This window comes from Pseudochaenichthys georgianus, chromosome 1 (assembly GCF_902827115.2).
Source record: "Pseudochaenichthys georgianus chromosome 1, fPseGeo1.2, whole genome shotgun sequence".
In the NCBI taxonomy this organism is placed as follows: domain Eukaryota; kingdom Metazoa; phylum Chordata; class Actinopteri; order Perciformes; family Channichthyidae; genus Pseudochaenichthys; species Pseudochaenichthys georgianus.
The window spans coordinates 31,887,823-31,904,818 of NC_047503.1; the positions used below are offsets into that span (position 1 = coordinate 31,887,823).

The 16,996-nt window shown below is 39.7% G+C and overlaps 1 protein-coding gene across 1 annotated transcript in view; it reads left to right on the forward strand.

Moving 5' to 3' along the window:
- Nucleotides 1-3,960: 3,960 nt before the first annotated feature.
- LOC117448278 (sphingosine kinase 1-like) overlaps nucleotides 3,961-16,996 on the forward strand; it is a 40,969-nt gene continuing 27,933 nt past the window's right edge. Inside the window, exon 1 of the mRNA XM_034085496.1 lies at nucleotides 3,961-4,651. Coding sequence (XP_033941387.1) covers nucleotides 4,234-4,651 — 418 coding nt within the window. The 5' untranslated portion in view covers nucleotides 3,961-4,233. The remainder of the gene's footprint in view (nucleotides 4,652-16,996) is intronic.

Here is a 16,996-nt window from a genome sequence, read left to right on the forward strand (position 1 = left end):
TCATGTTGAAAGTGAAGCTGCATTCACAGTTAAAGTAGGAATGAAGGTGATGCCTACCTTGCATGTGAATAAGATCATAGTTTCCCCTCTGGCTCCAGGTGTTTACTGGAACCATTAATTCCCATCTGCATATATGCCCACCTCCTCCTCCTACTTCTTCTCCCACTCCCCCGTCTCGCTCTCTGAGGAGCGTGTGCCTGGGGCTCAACAAGAACGCAAGAATGACTTTGATTTGACCAAGGAGAAGTCAGACAACTTCTTTATTATAATTTCGCAAAGCAATTTACTCCCAAGATGCATCTCTGCAGCAGTGATGAAGATGAAGTATGTTGCCAGTAATGGGTTTTATAGTGGCACTGATGACAAAATATGACAGTATGGTTGCGTTGTGAAAAATAATGTAAAGCTGAGACACAATAACAGCTCAAATAGTCAAATGGGATTAAAGGCGAAGTCAGTGCTTTTCAATACAGTTTTTGGGAAATCCACTGAATATCTCCCAAGGACTAGTCACTGTATATAAGAATTGGAAGTGGTAAACGTGACATCACCCATTGGAAAAGTGAGGCTTTAAAGCATCAAATTAGGCATTTTATTGTTGCTATCTTGTTTTTTGCAACCAGGAATGAAAGTTCAGGATAGAGCTACAACCAAACACAAAAAAAGGTTTTTAGGCAACCAAAATGTAACAATAAATACAACTTTGAATAACTAACAATACTCTGGGAAAGGGTTAACGTTGTTAGACGAAAAGACAGAGAGCAGCCGGAATGGACAATTATGTTATAGCGGCCTGTCAATCACAAGGTAGCCCCGCCCTAAAGCGTACCTCATCTATTTCACTCAAAATGGGACCATATTGGAATAAATGAACATCATGCTTTATTGGAGAATAATTCAAACCCAGGGAACTAGCTATAGTATCAACTTTAAAAACATGCATGGCGGTGTTTTACTGATCATCAAAACTCTAATCTAATCCTAAACCACTTTGTTTTCGTAATGGGTTTTTCATGTCTCATGTCTTCATGTTGTGTAATCATTGTAAACAGAACATTAAAAGCCTATATATTTTCATGATTGTATATCCCTTTTGAAATTAAATACATATATATTGTTTATCATACTGTGTGCAAGTTAACCCTATACAAGTGTACAAAGTGTACCAGTACTATTTACATTACACTTCAGCTTTGTATAAACACCATATATCTTATTTGTTGAAAGTGCAGTGCAGCTCAGTCGCCACTTCACTTCTTACTGTTTTGCTTGCTAATGCATTGTGTCATGGTGACTATCTGCTGCCTCTTTCTGAATCCAACATTGCCATCTGTTGTTTGAGTAAAGTAACTCCACTTTAGTTGTAAAAGTGAATCCATTGCAGAGAAAGTTTGAAGATGAAGAGACAAACACATCAGAACAAAGTCAATTTAATATAATAATATAAATATAATAACAGTCTATACACATGTTCATTTATTAAGGTCATCTGGATTATAAATCAGGATATATTTATTATTTGTACTGCATGGTGGTATAGTAGAAGTGATGGTGCATATACAGTTTATATATTTTTAAAGTAGCATTGCCTTAAAGGTAGGGTAGGTAATTCACTTCAGAAACATTTGTTGTTATATTCCATGGAATGCTCTTAACATCCCGATAGCAATGAATACATTAAATGCTTTGACAATAAATAGGCCTACATAAAAACATGTCATCTGTGGAAGCCGTGGCGCTGTAAAAAGCACGACCAGTTATTTTTGCCGGCCCGGTTAAATAACTGGATGGCCTACCACTGGCAGTGGCTCAGTCAGTAGGGGGGCTTGAACTGTGAGCCGTAGGGTCGCCGGTTCAAGTCCCCGACCAGAGCGGTCCCAGTTCACCTCCTGCCCTGCCGTGGTGCCCTTGAGCAAGGCACCGGACAACCCCCTTCCCCCACTCCCATTGCTCCCCGGGCGCTGTACAATAGCTGCCCACTGCTCCTAGTAGGCCTACTAGACTCCTACTAGGATGGGTTAAATGCAGTGGCCACATTTCACTGTGTGCTCTGCATGTGTGACCATTAAAGAGGGTTTCGTCCCTCCCAATTCTATTCTAATTATACCTGCCTGTCAGCCTTCCATCTGTGCACAAACTTATCTCGTGCCCTCATTGGTCATGTGCGCGTTCATGCGTGTTATGTTATATTGGAGATGGGGCTCTGTAAGGAAGCTCTGATTTTTCCCGGTTGTGTACTTTCAGATTTGAGCGCACTCGAGCTGGTTTCTCCATTCTTAACTACCCTTAATGGACTAATTCTCCATTACAAATAAAGTCCTGCATTCAAAGAAAGAGAGACAAATACATATTGTCAGCAAAATATACTTGGTTAGTTTAGCTTCTTTGAACTATTCACGATGCTGTTGGGAAGTTTAATAAATAACAACAGCATTGTATGTTTTACATTTTTAAATCTGAATCTGCAAAGTCACCAGAAGCTACCAGATGAATTTAGTTAAGTATGTTCATTAATATTATATTATAGAATAAGTAGGAGTATAAAGTGGCATTACATGGAACTACTCAACACTGTGATACAAACTTACTTTACAACTCCAATTCCATCACTGATCACTATTTGGGATTTAAATGCATTCGTTCTCTGGAGTTGATATTTCTTCTTTTCTCCTCCACAGTCGCTCCCACATTTATCATCATCCCCATCTAAAGCGAAAAAACTGACCTGAACTGAAATAATTACCATACCATAATAAGAGCCACCTCTGCAAATATGACCTTGCCCAAACAATCAATGCGATTTACATCTGCATTGAACTTGATGTAGACATTTATGTACAGACTTTCACTGAAAGATGAAATGCACATTTATTAATCACACTTTCTTTTGCTCAAAACGTATACTAACTCAATGTAAATATATAGTCAATACATATATGCTATATATATACAAACATAACAATGTATGCATACACTTATCTACATTGTTGTTTGCATTCTGCCTATACTTTTGCAATCGCTGTCCATAGAAAATATATTCAGAATAATATTTTACATAGACCATCATGTCCGGCAGTGGCTCAGTAAGTAGGGGCTTGGACTGGGAGCTGTAGGGTCGCCGGTTCAATCCCCGAACAGGACCTACCTACTTGGAGAGGTCCCAGTTCACCTCCTGGGCCCTACCGTGGTGCCCTTGAGCAAGGCACCGGACACCCCCCTTCCCCCCTCACTCCCATTGCTCCCTGGGCGCTGTACAATAGCTGCACACTGCTCCTGGTACTAGGATGGGTTAAATGCAGAGAACACATTTCACTGTGTGTGCTCTGCATGTGTGACCATTAAAAGAGGGGTTTCATCCCTCCTATTCGATGTAATGTATTTAACTTCTGCCCCATTTTAAGTGTGAAATTAGAGTATTTTTGATTTCTTACCTCTGGTATTTTCTTGGAGAATTATTGAATACACATTTTTGGAGGGAGCGAGAAATCAAAAATGTTCATTAGCAAATCTCACTGTTATTGTTGTTATTAGAAAGTTATAATCTGGTATTTGCTTTAGTGTACCACTAGAGGGCAGCAGAAGGACTGTTTTTAACGGGCTGAACTACAGACAGTAAAGTTTAAACTGCAGCAGAGCATGCGTCAAGCCAGCACGAGACACCCACAACAACCCAGAGAAAACAGACTGTTATTGTCATAAAAACAAAAGCCTGCATTTCTTCTGGGATTTTCAGTGGGTTATTATGACAGTAGGGTTGGAGTAAATATGTGGCTTAAAGGTAAATGGTTAAACACGAATGATAATGAATGTATCTTCTGATACAAAAAAGATTAAGACTCAGTAGCTCACTGCTGTTTTTTTTCTTAATCATGGCATGGGCAACCTCTCTCTTACATGAAAATGAACAGATTGCAGAGAAAGTGGGAGAAATGGAAATACATTTTTAATAAAGTGCAAAATAAACCCTATAAAGGCTGTGGCTGGCCTGGACCCCAAAAATACATTCTTAAAGGCAGCAAAACACAGTTGGAACAAAAGACTTGAGTTTGTGTGTTATTTTGAAATGTAACCGGATGTGGGTGTGTTTGATTCCGTAACTCTTGACACCGGTCCGGGCAGCAGGCTGTCAGTCGCAGTTTCCCTACTTTGCTCGCACCATCCAGGCGGTGAGCTATGTGACAGAGTGGCCGCTGTTTGATCCCGGACTCCCCGCATCTTCACCGTCCGCTCAGGATGGACCAGAGGAGGGCTGAACACGGCCGGAACACCGGTCCGGTGTCGCTGTACGGGGAATTCACGTTGACCGCTAACCGAAAAGTCAGGTGTGCAGTGAGCCTGACCGAGAAGGACCTCATCGTCCAGAGGCTCAGCTCTTCTCCTGTTGGGAGGAACAAGGTGGTGCTCAGCCTGAAGGACTGCATCGGTTGCCGGGCGTACCGGGGGGATGACACCGCAGACCCGGCAGCTTACCTGACGATTTTCTTCTACCCGCTCAAACGGCGCTGGATGAGTTCCGGGGTCTCGAGGCAGAGAGCGGAGCAGTGTTTTCGTCTCACGGGTCTCCAGGACCCGCGCGCTAACCTGGAGGAGGCGGAGAAGTGGGCTCGCGCTGTCAGTGAACGCTCTGCACGGCAACAGTATCTAAGAGACGGTGAGTGTTCGTTAGCAACAAGAGTTCTCTGTCCTATGGGTCAGGACAGTTGGGTGCTGTTGGGCCAACAGTACACTGCAGTTACATTTGACTACATTTTGAAACTTACATAGATACCAATCAACATATGTGTAACGCTGGGAACATGTCCCCACCACTTGTTGAAATTATCAATTTTGTTCCCAATACTTTAAAAAATGTGTTTTGTAAAAATTTTAATAGATGAAGGTTTATTTTCACAAGAGAACAGGTGCAATAGAGAACAGTTCGTGTGATCTGATCACACTTGGTGGGTGTATTTTTTTTGCCTCCAGGTGTTGATATTACGAAAACATATCTGACATTTTTTTCCCTACCACTTTTCAAAACAAATTGACACCACTGTCAATCACCTAATGATTCAATGTGTTCTTGAAGTCAAATGAAAAAGAAAACAACATTGAACACCGTTTAGTTTCACCACCTACTACAAAACAAATGTCCAATGTCATCAGCTGTATTCTAAATAATACTTAGTTTCCTTTGTGGTTGATTTGCTGATTGTTTGGATCAATTAAACATGTTTAGTCAATACAGAAATCTGAAAATAGTTGTTGATTATATCAGGATCGGCACATTGATTTGTCTTTAACTCTGCTCTTTCATTAGTCACTTTAGGAGAATTCCCTCCCGCTTCTACCTTTTGATTAAATAACTTGTTAACTGCAATTTGCACAGTGTGCAATTACTGCTGCTATACTACTCTTATGTGTATACTTGTCTTTAACAAATCTTTAGATGTTATTATGATGAAACTATGAGAGTTAAGGTGAGACACAATACACCTTTATAGATTATGTGAATGTGTCATAGCGTTTAAAATTAAAGGTAGAAATACTCTTTAGTGCCTATACTGACCTGTACAGTGACTGTTTTTAAAGACTGTTACCAGCTGTTATCAGTTTAATCTGACATTAAAACATGTTTAAGTACAATGTCACTTACAATACCATTTTAACCTAATCATTAACTTACATTTTAAGGCATAATTAAGGCTTCTAGGGTTATTCTTAACAGTTTTCCTTACAGATATTTAAAAAACAAGTAGTATTCTCTGTTTATTTTCCATACAGAACTGGTTTCTTGTAACCTTATAAGCCCACATAGGCTCTTGTTCCTATACCTTTAACCTACTCCTGTGAATATAACAACAGGACAGATCAGGTACAGTCACATTTCAGTTCCGTTATTCAAACAAACCCCTTTAACATAAAAGATGCCTGAAAACATGAGATTACTGAGGTTGCCTATTTTCTGTGACCTGTATTATTATCTGTTATCTGTCACAGGATATCTTTACCTTTAACCTGCTCCTTATATGAATACAACAATAGGTATGGTGTGGTATGGAGACTCACGTTACAGCAACTACACTCTGCAAACAAACCAGATTAACATAAAGACACCTGAGAAACGTGAGGCAATGTTACTTCTATTGAGTTCATGCAATGCCAAAAGGTATGAATACTCTGGTGGGAAACATTCTGTAATTGGAGGTTTCTAAAGATAAGTTATCTCATTATTTGTCCTCCTCAACAAGCTGTTCCAGCTCAATGAAGAAAAAACATGAAATGCAATTTTGTTTTTCTTTAAGTATGCTTACGATTCATTTCACTTTTTTTCTTCCAAAAGTTAATTATCCAAAGCCTCTGCACACCCCCCTCTATTTACATGTAATGGTTTGGTCCTGCCTCCAAACGCTGTGCGGGCACCGCTCTTTTCTTTTCTCCGCAAAGCCATGGTATCACTGTGACCCAGATAGCATTTCCCCATTTGCACAAATGTATTTTTAACGAGACAAAAATGCTGCAATTCTATACTGGCTGTCATTATCAGAAGAGGAAAGAGCTGACTTTTAGAGAGACGGTGTTATTTGCTTTGAAACATATTGTAAGTCCACATCCTGACACTTAAACTTGAGATAGTGTCCTAACAAGTGTTCAACCTTGGAACGGACAACCAAACACATATGACCCCATATCTTCACCTGCTCTGTAGTCTTGTAACACAACTCTTCCTCCAACCAGTTGATCTAGGCTTCAATTCCCTTGCTGTAACTGGAGACATCTTTGCAAACACTTTTTTATTTCCTGCTTGTAATAAATTAGTTTATTCCTAACAGGGATGTCAGTAGACAAGTCATTGATTCAAACGGCTGTATATTCCTGCTGCTGGGCTACCTGCCAACTGTCACATTTTGTGGTCAGTATTCTTAACTTCAAAGCTGATTCATGCTGCAGGGGTCCTGGGTATCTCTGGAATGTGATGACATGATTTCTGTCCTAAAAGCAGTCCGCAGTAAGTTACTCATTACGCCGGCGGCCTTGTGAACCACACTAAATCATGTTCAGGAGCTCTGCATCTTACCCATGAGTCTAAATGAGGTCAGTGCTCCATCAATATCGGTGTAATGTGTCTTCATCTTGGCTTCTGGTGTCCTCAGAATTATTCAGAAAAATCAGTTTTCTACTCATCCATTTACCTCTGACAAGTACATGGGGTTCCATTTCAAAAATGTCTTCTTTAATAAATCCATTAATATGTTTGCTCTGTCTTGCATGTGATGTTCAAATACAAACAGGTGTTCGGTATGTTTGCACATGCTCAGGTTGCCAAGAGTTGCTCCTTTTCACTGAGAGTTGATTTTATCAAACTGTATGGCAAGATTGACTCCACTATCTTGATCCTTAGGGCTGTGGTAAAAATCATAATGAGTCAATATTGAGATTGCAACTGATTAAAACTGTTACTTTAAAATTAAATTCAACTGAAACAGCTTGAAAAAAAAGAATAAACTGAGATTATCTTGTTTTCATAAAAGTCAAACCCAAACTTATACTTTTAAATAAAATGTAATTAAACACACAGCCCTAGTGCTCATGCCATCAATACTGGTTTGCATGACAATGAACATTTCCCCAAGCATCTATTAAGAAGCAAGGGTCAGTTGACCCCGGGGTCGCGTGGCTCTTCTCATGGTTTTGTGCGGCACTTTATGGTATTCGAGGCAGTTGGTGAGAGAGTTGTGTTACAGGTCACTGACAAGACGGAAATTCCATTGCAAGGAAGGGAAACATTTGACAGCATAGTTGTCAGTTAGTAGTCAGAGCCGACTGACTAATCATTGTATATGTTTTGTGTTTTTGCCTTCCTTTTGATTTTTATGATAACCTTCATTTCCTCACAGTGGGAGGATGTCCAGAATCTTAACTTCATGCCACAGTCACTTTGATGTTGGCTCTAGTCGATGTGCTGTGCAGCGTTTAACAAGAGGTGAGGTCACATGAGGTGGCACTATTTCTTTGCATATCAGGATGCTGACTCGAGATCCTCATACATTTCATCCCTTCTCTGACAACCACAACTGACAGTTCAGATGCATTGCCAAGTGTCTCTTTAATAGTATTGATCCTACGTTGTCAATAAATGGATTCACTTCAGCTGTGGGCAGCATTATCATTCTAATGAGTCAGGTGCAGGCTGAGCGGCTTCTTCTATTGATCAAATCAATCACTCTGGGCTGTCATCTGGCTGAAGCACTTGGCTGCCACTGTCAACTGACAATAAATTACAACACATTATGGGAATTAATTCATTGGGGTTATATCCGGTCAATCACACAGAACTGTCACTCAGCAGATGCAGGCTCACCAACGCTGTGGTCAAACCATGTTAAGCATCTGGGTCAAACACAGTAACATTAACGTGATATTATCAGATGATATATATCACCCTGCCAATGTTTTCTGTAAATGCTAGGCTTTCTAATAATGCAGTAGCAGATGATTGGGATTGATATACCAATGGATTTGAATTAAAACATGTTTACAAAGCTGACAGGATATTGAGACTAACTTCCAAACTTAGGGAAAACACAGATAAGTGCATCTGGGGGGACTTTCACCTCGCAGGGATCATGACTTGTGCCAATGTCATGTAACTCAAAAAGGTTGTAAATGAATGTGTAAAACATGGAAGCAGCAGTGATGGACACAATTAGATTAGAAACACTTCATTCAACACTCAGGGGAGACGTTGTTGTTCTTTTATTCTAGCAGAGGCCTCTGTCTGCCAGCCAATGTAATTACTGATACTTTACCTGAGGCAGAGACAGAGCTCAAGCTGGGGCTCACACCATTTCATACCAGCAAAAGAAAAGGTTAATGGAAAATGATGTCAAAATGTTATGCAATTTGAGCCTGCCTTTATAAACCTTATTGACACATTTTGCATTCTTTGAACATGCAGGGGATTTAAAAAAAGTTGAATCTACATTTTGTTTTGGGCTACAAAAACACATCCAACATGTTTTGATGTTTGTTTTATAGCCATCAAAAGGAATAGGGCTGTGTCTGAAGTTGTTTTACAATATAAGACCGTGTTTCAGAGAGCCATTCCAGGGTATTCCCACTGTATGTTCTAGGTGTTCTGTGCTTGAGCTTTGGGTGTGTGAAGGAGATAAGCTTGACGTTTGAGGGTGTACCAAAAAGAAAATATGATCATGATAATGACTAGTGTTGCAATGTTAAGTCAACTAATAGATTAGTTGATTGACAGAACATTTATTAAAAAGCTGTTTTCAACCCTCTTAAATATTATGTAAAATGTCCTACTTTCCTTTATTTTCTATCCTATTTAAGGATACATCTTTGGGTTTTCGACTGACAAATGAAAACGTTTGAACACTGTAAAAATGTGTTTTACTTTGTTCTGACATTTCGTAACATTTTAATTTAGAAAATAACTGGCATAATAACTGATAATAGAACATAATCATCGGTATCGGCTCTAACAATGTGTAAAGTAAATAAAAACGATGTGACTGATCCATTATGGATCACACCCTTGTGACTAATAAGTATCGAATGTACAGAGAAGGAGGAAACTTCCTGATTGTCTCACAACTGAAACCACATAGTAGGGCTGCTCAATTAATCATATTTTAATCGCAATTACGATTATGGCTTGCAACGATTACGAAAACAACGTAATCGAAATAAAACGATTATTTTTTTATTATTATTATTACTTTTTTTTTTTTATTCTTTTTTTTGTTGTTGCGGTTTTTCAGTTGAATTATACTTAAAGTTCAGGGTAATCAACTGTTAAAAACATACTGTTCACATTGTTTTTCTCCAAAGTAAATGGATAATCGTTTTTAATAATCGTGATATCAATTATTGATCCAAATAATCGAGATTATGATTTTTGCCATAATCGAGCAGCCCTACCACATAGTTCATTTCTAAGTAGTTCTTCGTGGTGCAATAGTATTAAAGGGAAACAGATTTGATACTATTAGATTACAATAAGTAAACCAGCACTGTGTGTGTGTGTGTGTGTGTGTGTGTGTGTGTGTGTGTGTGTGTGTGTGTGTGTGTGTGTGTGTGTGTGTGTGTGTGTGTGTGTGTGTGTGTGTGTGTGTGTGTGTGTGTGTGTGTGTGTGTGTGTGTGTGTGTGTGTGTGTGTGTGTGTGTGTGTGTGTGTGTGTGTGTGTGTGTGTGTGTGTGTGTGTGTGTGTGTGTGTGTGTGTGTGTGTGTGTGTGTGTGTGTGTGTGGTCAGACAGCAGTGGCAGCAGCTCTCTCCCTGAGGACTCCTCCTCATTGGATATTCGCTGTGATCGAGCTTGACGTGCTGTCTAACCTCTGATTCAGCGTCTCTGGAGCTTTCTCCGGGGGCTCACAGCCGCTCTGTAATGACGGTGTTCTGCCCTCTCTTTTACCACGAGCAAATCTAAATGATGGAGTATGTCCGTGATATTGGGCAAAATACACTCCAGAGTAAACCCCATCAAACTTTTATATTTACATCCCGAACTGGGGGATGATTTTCCGTGCATTATATCAGCAGATGTATGAAGCGTCCGGGGCTCACCCAGTGTGCTATTCTCAGAAATGCCCTCTCGAGTCGCTCTATGACACGCCGACAACAACAACAACCACTAATTGAGCATTCAGGCTACAGAGCAGCTGGGTCACCTCAGAGAAAGTCTGCCTTCGCCTGGTAAAAGAACATGTGGTGCTTGTGGGTTTTTTTATGGTGGGAAGTCCATTTCCTCCATACGCTGCCGAACACCACAATGTGTATTCTTTTTTACAGTTTGCAATGATGTCATGTTTGCCCTTCTTGTGTATCTTAACAACATACAGGAATTGAATATAGTCGACTGTACAGCCATCAGAGCTTACATTCATTCATCATTATAGCTCCAGTTCCCATTAAAGAAAAATCAAACGTTAAATGAATGACTATCGGAAAGTTTGTTTTCATACAGCAACTTAACCTCCTCTCCCTAATCCGACCCTGCAGCCTAAAATACCCAAATGGGAGAGACAGGCGGTGGTTACATCCTCTCTCTGCTCTCCCATCCCGTCTCTCTGTCTCCTAACATAATGCATCTCTCTATTATAACATTTCAGGGGATACTGTAAAGACAAGTGGTTGACAAACAGCGCAGGATAATTGAACAAAAAAACCTCAATGTCATAAACTCTCTTGCCTTTCCTTATATAGATCAACAGCAAGTTAACCACTGCCACCTCCTCCTCTCCCTCCTCTCCCTCCTCTCCCTCCTCTCCCTCCACACCCTTTGTGGTTCTGGCTGTGCAGAAATGTGCTGTGAGTTGGAGCTGCTTCCACTCTTTGATTTGCAGACAAGAGTTGTCACCTCACTGCACCCACATGTTACTGCAGAGAAGTTGGGTAGGCAAGGTTTCTTTAAAAGGTACAGTCTGTGATCCAGCTGTACAAAAAGAGAGTAAAGCCAACACCAAATATTAGATAAAAAACTCCCAAATTGATTGACAGATCTTTAAATACAGGTTAAAACATGTTTTTCATCCATGGGAGTTCAGTCAGGTTTTGTGAAGCACAACAGTGTAAAAGGCCCACTGTATCCTTGATTTGCAACCCTTAATATTTTAGTAACTTTTACTTTTATAGGACGAGAAACAAAACAAAAATGAAATTTCATTAAGTAACTTTGATTACCCTTTACCTGTTTGTTTTGCGTGTGTATCCATGGATATAGCACACTAATACGTTTTTACAAAAGTAGATTAACTTACAATAATTATTTTGCAACCCACACATATATATATACAAATAAAAATAAAGTACTCTTTCTTATGGATTAAGGTCAGAGTTCTGGAAAATACCATGTATTGCACTGATTTATAAATAAACACATTCAAGCACAGTCTCATACTGTTTATGTGCATGCACTAATGCACATTGAATCACACTAGCATTGCTGGTCTTGATGATATTGGAGTATACGATGACTGAAAGCAGAAGTGAACCTCTCATCATGATGGAAACCTCCCAGACATTGTGATGTATCTCTAGATTGCTATCATGAGGTTACAACGGCTTTGTAGTTAACTACAGTGTGAAGCTCAGTTTAGAGGCATAACACTGTACAATCACATCACTGCAGAAAATAATGTTTTCTTTCATAAAGTCAGCACAGCTGGCTGATTCAGCTGCTCAGTTAAAAGGTGGCTCAAACTAAGCGTAAAATCAGCTTTAGTAACTGATTGCTGGCTTAAATATATGTTTTTGGCATCATTTGTTTTGTTTGCTTAGTACTGAACACAAGATGACATACACACACACACATCAGATTACATTTGATGCAGTACACATATAGTACAGTGTATATGAGAGAGTACCTGCCCCCAGCTGGCCTGTGACAAGCTAACATTAAGTAGATTGCAATTGGACATATCTATCATAATAAAGTAGAGGTTTTAAGTACCAGGTCAAATACATGATAATCCAGTAATCCATTTAACGTGGAAACTGGATTCCCTCCTTATGGATGTTTTTAAAGCTTAGTGCCCACATCATCACTGAAACAGAGATAGAGCAGTGGGCCACAAACCAGAGGTGAGTGGGTTTCTCTAGGTCTGCTCTTTTACCAGAATACTTAAAAATATGCATTGAATACCCATTTATCACAAAGTCACAGTTGACACGAGGAAAGCATTTGGAAAAAACCTGACAAATAAAATGTCTTTATTAATTGTAATGCATGTCTCTGACATGTTGTAATACACCATGGTCTTGAGGCTTGGCAGTGCTCCTGCATTATAACAATAGAGCCACACAGGTCAAACAGTCTGGACCAGATACTTAGTCAAACAAATACTGACTACATTTCCTTCTTCGTAAAACATCTACAAAGCACTGCTTGCATTCATGATAACAAGTCTGAAGTGTTCTTCTTCAATGCCTTTGCTGCATTCTTTGCTATTTTACTCGCCCATAGAGATCGGTAGGATAAGGTGAAACCATGTGCATGAGAAAAAACCCGTCAGGGACCTGCTCTCAAAAACTCATGCCTTTGTTGGTGATTGGCTAATGGTTACACAAGCCAAATAACGTTATGACATCATAAAGTGACCAAAATCTGATCAGCTCATTTTCAGACAGGTTTTTACATAAATGGATCAGGACAAAAAGTGAGCTGAAACTTTCAGAATCTCTTTACACAGAGGGGACACATGTTTATGTATGAAAGACAAGAAAAAGAGCATTTTGCATAATAGGTGACCTTTAAAGATTTCTTGTAAAAGTGGATTAACAAACATCGTCCTTTTCTATCGATAAAATTCAATTCCCAAGCAAAACCTGTCCAAATGTCCCTTCTATCCATTTAAATCCCCAAATGAGACCAAATCTGGACAGTGGGTCCCATCTGAGTGCAGTTTTGTGGGCTCAGCTGAGTGTAACGAAATCCACTTTTCAATCAGGATTGCTTCTTCATTCCCTAATCGCAGACAGTTATTGCTTTGTCATGCTTCACTGCTGATGGGGAGCTGATTTTGGGAAGTTGAGTGTGACACAAGTTAAAGTGACTGACGTCTGCGCAGGTCATCACAATGAGTCAGTGTGAGTCAAGCAACAATGACACTTAAAAAGGAAAGAGTGGCCATGTAAGGTCATGGATGATGGATTTAAATAATGAGGATGAAACGGTAATGTTTGAATTTCACCCTGATCTTATATTAAAAGCCAGCATGATAATACATTGAAATAGTCTTAATTATAATAACATTTGATCAAATAGTAAATCTGTCCTGTTTCATGGTGCTGAACAGTGGTTACATTTAAGGCTTATATTTTATTTCTGTGTCTGCTTAATAGAAGCTGACGTCCTGCTGAATGCAAGAAAGCTGTCTATTCTCAGACTCTTTAAACACCCAGATAGCTATTATGGGGAACCTTGCTAGAAAAAAAGTGTTTTTTTCCCGACTCGTGGGTTTTCCCCTTTCATTTGCGCTGTCATTTCCTATGGCGAGTACCTCAGTAGTGATTATTTCATTAAGATCTGGGAAAGTTCCCATGCTGTTTGAAGAGAACACATGAGACGGCTGTAATCACAGATCAAGTTAAAAGAGATGCAGAGCTTTGTTGCTGAAGTGTTGTTTTTCATCCTATTTGTCCTGGCTGCTGTTTGTGATGATGATGATGATGATGATTAAGTCAGGATGAAGTAGCATCTTCCACTTTGCACTTCTTCCAGGGCAGTAATTTACATTTTTTGTCACAATAATTCTAGTCTTAACCGAAGTCCTCGCCATATTTTTGGTTTAGTTAAAAAATCTGTCCATCGCAGTTTCTCAACGTCCAAGATGATGTCACTTAATGTCTTCAGTTCACAACCAAATATATTAACTTAGATATGATATTAAACAGAGAAGCAGAACAAATGTCTCATTTGACAATTTGAAAACTGCATTTCTATTGATTATCAACAAAGTTTCACTCTACTACCATTGCAGTCCTTAAACGGATAAAGCAGAAACAAACAGTTGTGATGACAAGATTTGTTAAATGATGTGTCTTTGACCTTTAAGTAGCGATGTATATCATGACTTCATAATCAGGACTACGCCCAGTCCTATACAAACAAACCAGACACATTATCTGCTGTCTTAACCCCCCATCCCCAATAATAACCTCCTTTTGGTTAAAAATACACCGGATATAGTTTAATTATAGAAACAGTACAGGGTTGTAAATTAAAGTTCTGTTGATTCTAGTCTGTCTTATTAGATGTCAGTCTTTGGCTCTATGCCATGACGTCGCTGCAGCTAATGACAGGGGAGGAAACGCTGAGCGTAGACGGAGACGAGACGACAGATAGAGCCTCAGGAATGTTTGGAAAAGGGGAGGGGCGGCACACAGGAAGTGGCATGGGGTTGGATTTAGCCAACGAGCTCTGCGTGGGTGTCGGGGGGGCAAACAGACTGCAGGTCAGCCCCTTCAGTGCCAGCTGTCCTGCCAGCTGATTTATGAGGGCACTTCTGTGGCTTTCCCTCACAAGTCCAGTCATTACGATTTGGACAATAGCTAACTATTTGATACACAGAAAAGATGTCGCCAATTATTCTGCTAATTGGGTAAACTTTAAAGAGATTGTTCATGCAAAAATAGTATAAAGGAATGTTTTTAACCTCTAATAGTTTTTTTAATAATACATAATAAATTATATAAATAATACATTTATAAAGCACTTTTACCCGGGCTCCAAGACACTTGTTTTTTATCACTTTACATTTTTATTTTTTTAATTATAATACATATTAAATGAATATTTTGGACTGAAAAAACATGACACTTAATTAGAGCTGTGAGAGACTAGGATGGACATTTTGGCAGATAAATTGATATTTGAATATTGCAGCCATACTCTAGAGAAATATTCATCACGCAGACGAAATGGCTAAACCCTACAAGACTGTGAACTTGTTTTTGGCATTTAAAAGGTATACATAACATACCTACATCTCGCCATGCTCGAAGACCAATGAGTTGAGGTTAGGTCAAGTGAACAGAACATTTTTGATGTGTGTTAACGTGTTTCGTTGCATGTTTTACGACATTCCAGTGGGATCCCGGTGAGCCCGCTGTGTGATATCCATTTCATGTAAACCTGCTAATCAGGTTGAGCAGCTCAGCCCTGACTGCAGTTGATCCCGCCCATCGTTACTCACGTATCTACTGTCAGACTTGTTTGGATGGTTTCTCCTCCCTCCACGCTCACAGTTTTGATCTTTTTTTCAAAACAGCAGACTGCAAAACCAAGTGAGGAGGAATCTCACTGCGGGTTTTCTGCCTATCCGGTTGCTTCACTGAAACTGTTTGTTTGTTTGTTTGTTTGTTTGTTTGTTTGTGTTTGTGAGTTAGCTAGGCGTGACATGGAAATCAGTCTTATTGCAGCGTGGCGTTTCTACAACAGAGAGCACTGTGTGTGATTTTCTGTAAAGCTGTCCCACCGCTGAAACCTGTCAAATGCGCCTGATGGCTTCCTGTCACTTTTTTTACTTGAATTCTCTCCCGGCTGAGACGTGACAAAAACAGATTTAATGATAATAACTTTGCTTCACATTTCTAACACATTCTTACATGAATCAATAATTGAGTTTCTTTAATATTTGAGTTACTGTTCATTTATTGTCATATCTTCTTTTCTCAGAACGACCAGTTCCCTGTTGAACATGAGCACAGTTTAATCATTGTGCGCTTACCTTTATCCATATATCATCCAACCTCACATTGTCTACTCTCAGATATGAATTTAAAACTTATTTTGGAATGGCAAAGTCTGATGCTTGCAGTTCTCGATGTATCCTCCCCAGACCAGAGCCAGCCTCTTCCAGTTCCTCCTCCTCCTCCTCCTCCAGCCCCCTGCTGTGCCTCTTAAAGACACTCTGGGATATAATATGAATATGTCTGATTAGAGCAGACATATTCATATGGGTTTCCATTGCAGCATTTTACCATCATTACCTCCTCTCCCCTGGTCCTGAGTTGAACTGTGGAGCTTCTTTCCTTTGGTATAATATATTCAGCTTTACAGCAACAACAACCTTTGTGCACCTGACTTTCCTTTGCAGCAGAATCCATCAAGTCTGTTTGAAGATATGCAGTGTTTCCCCTAGGTTTACTACTTTGGGGGGGGGGGGGGGGGATTATTTTTTAATCCTCTGGAGCAGAGCTGTGGATTATTGTTATTGATTACTGCATCAGTGTAACACTAAACTCACAACTTAAAATTAAAGCTTTTAAGTGACAGTAGATATAGATTAGTTGCAAAAAATGATAATTTTGGCGGGGCTCCGTTGGCGGGGCTCCGTTGGCGGGGCTCCGTTGGCGGGCCTCCAAGACAATGGCAGGGGAAACACTGAAAGGTGTTTACATTTGTGTGTCTGCAAATCCAATCTGCTTTCCTCCACTCTAGAAATGTCCCCTGCTTGTGATGCTTACTAAACCAGCCCTCCTGGGGATTAGCCTTT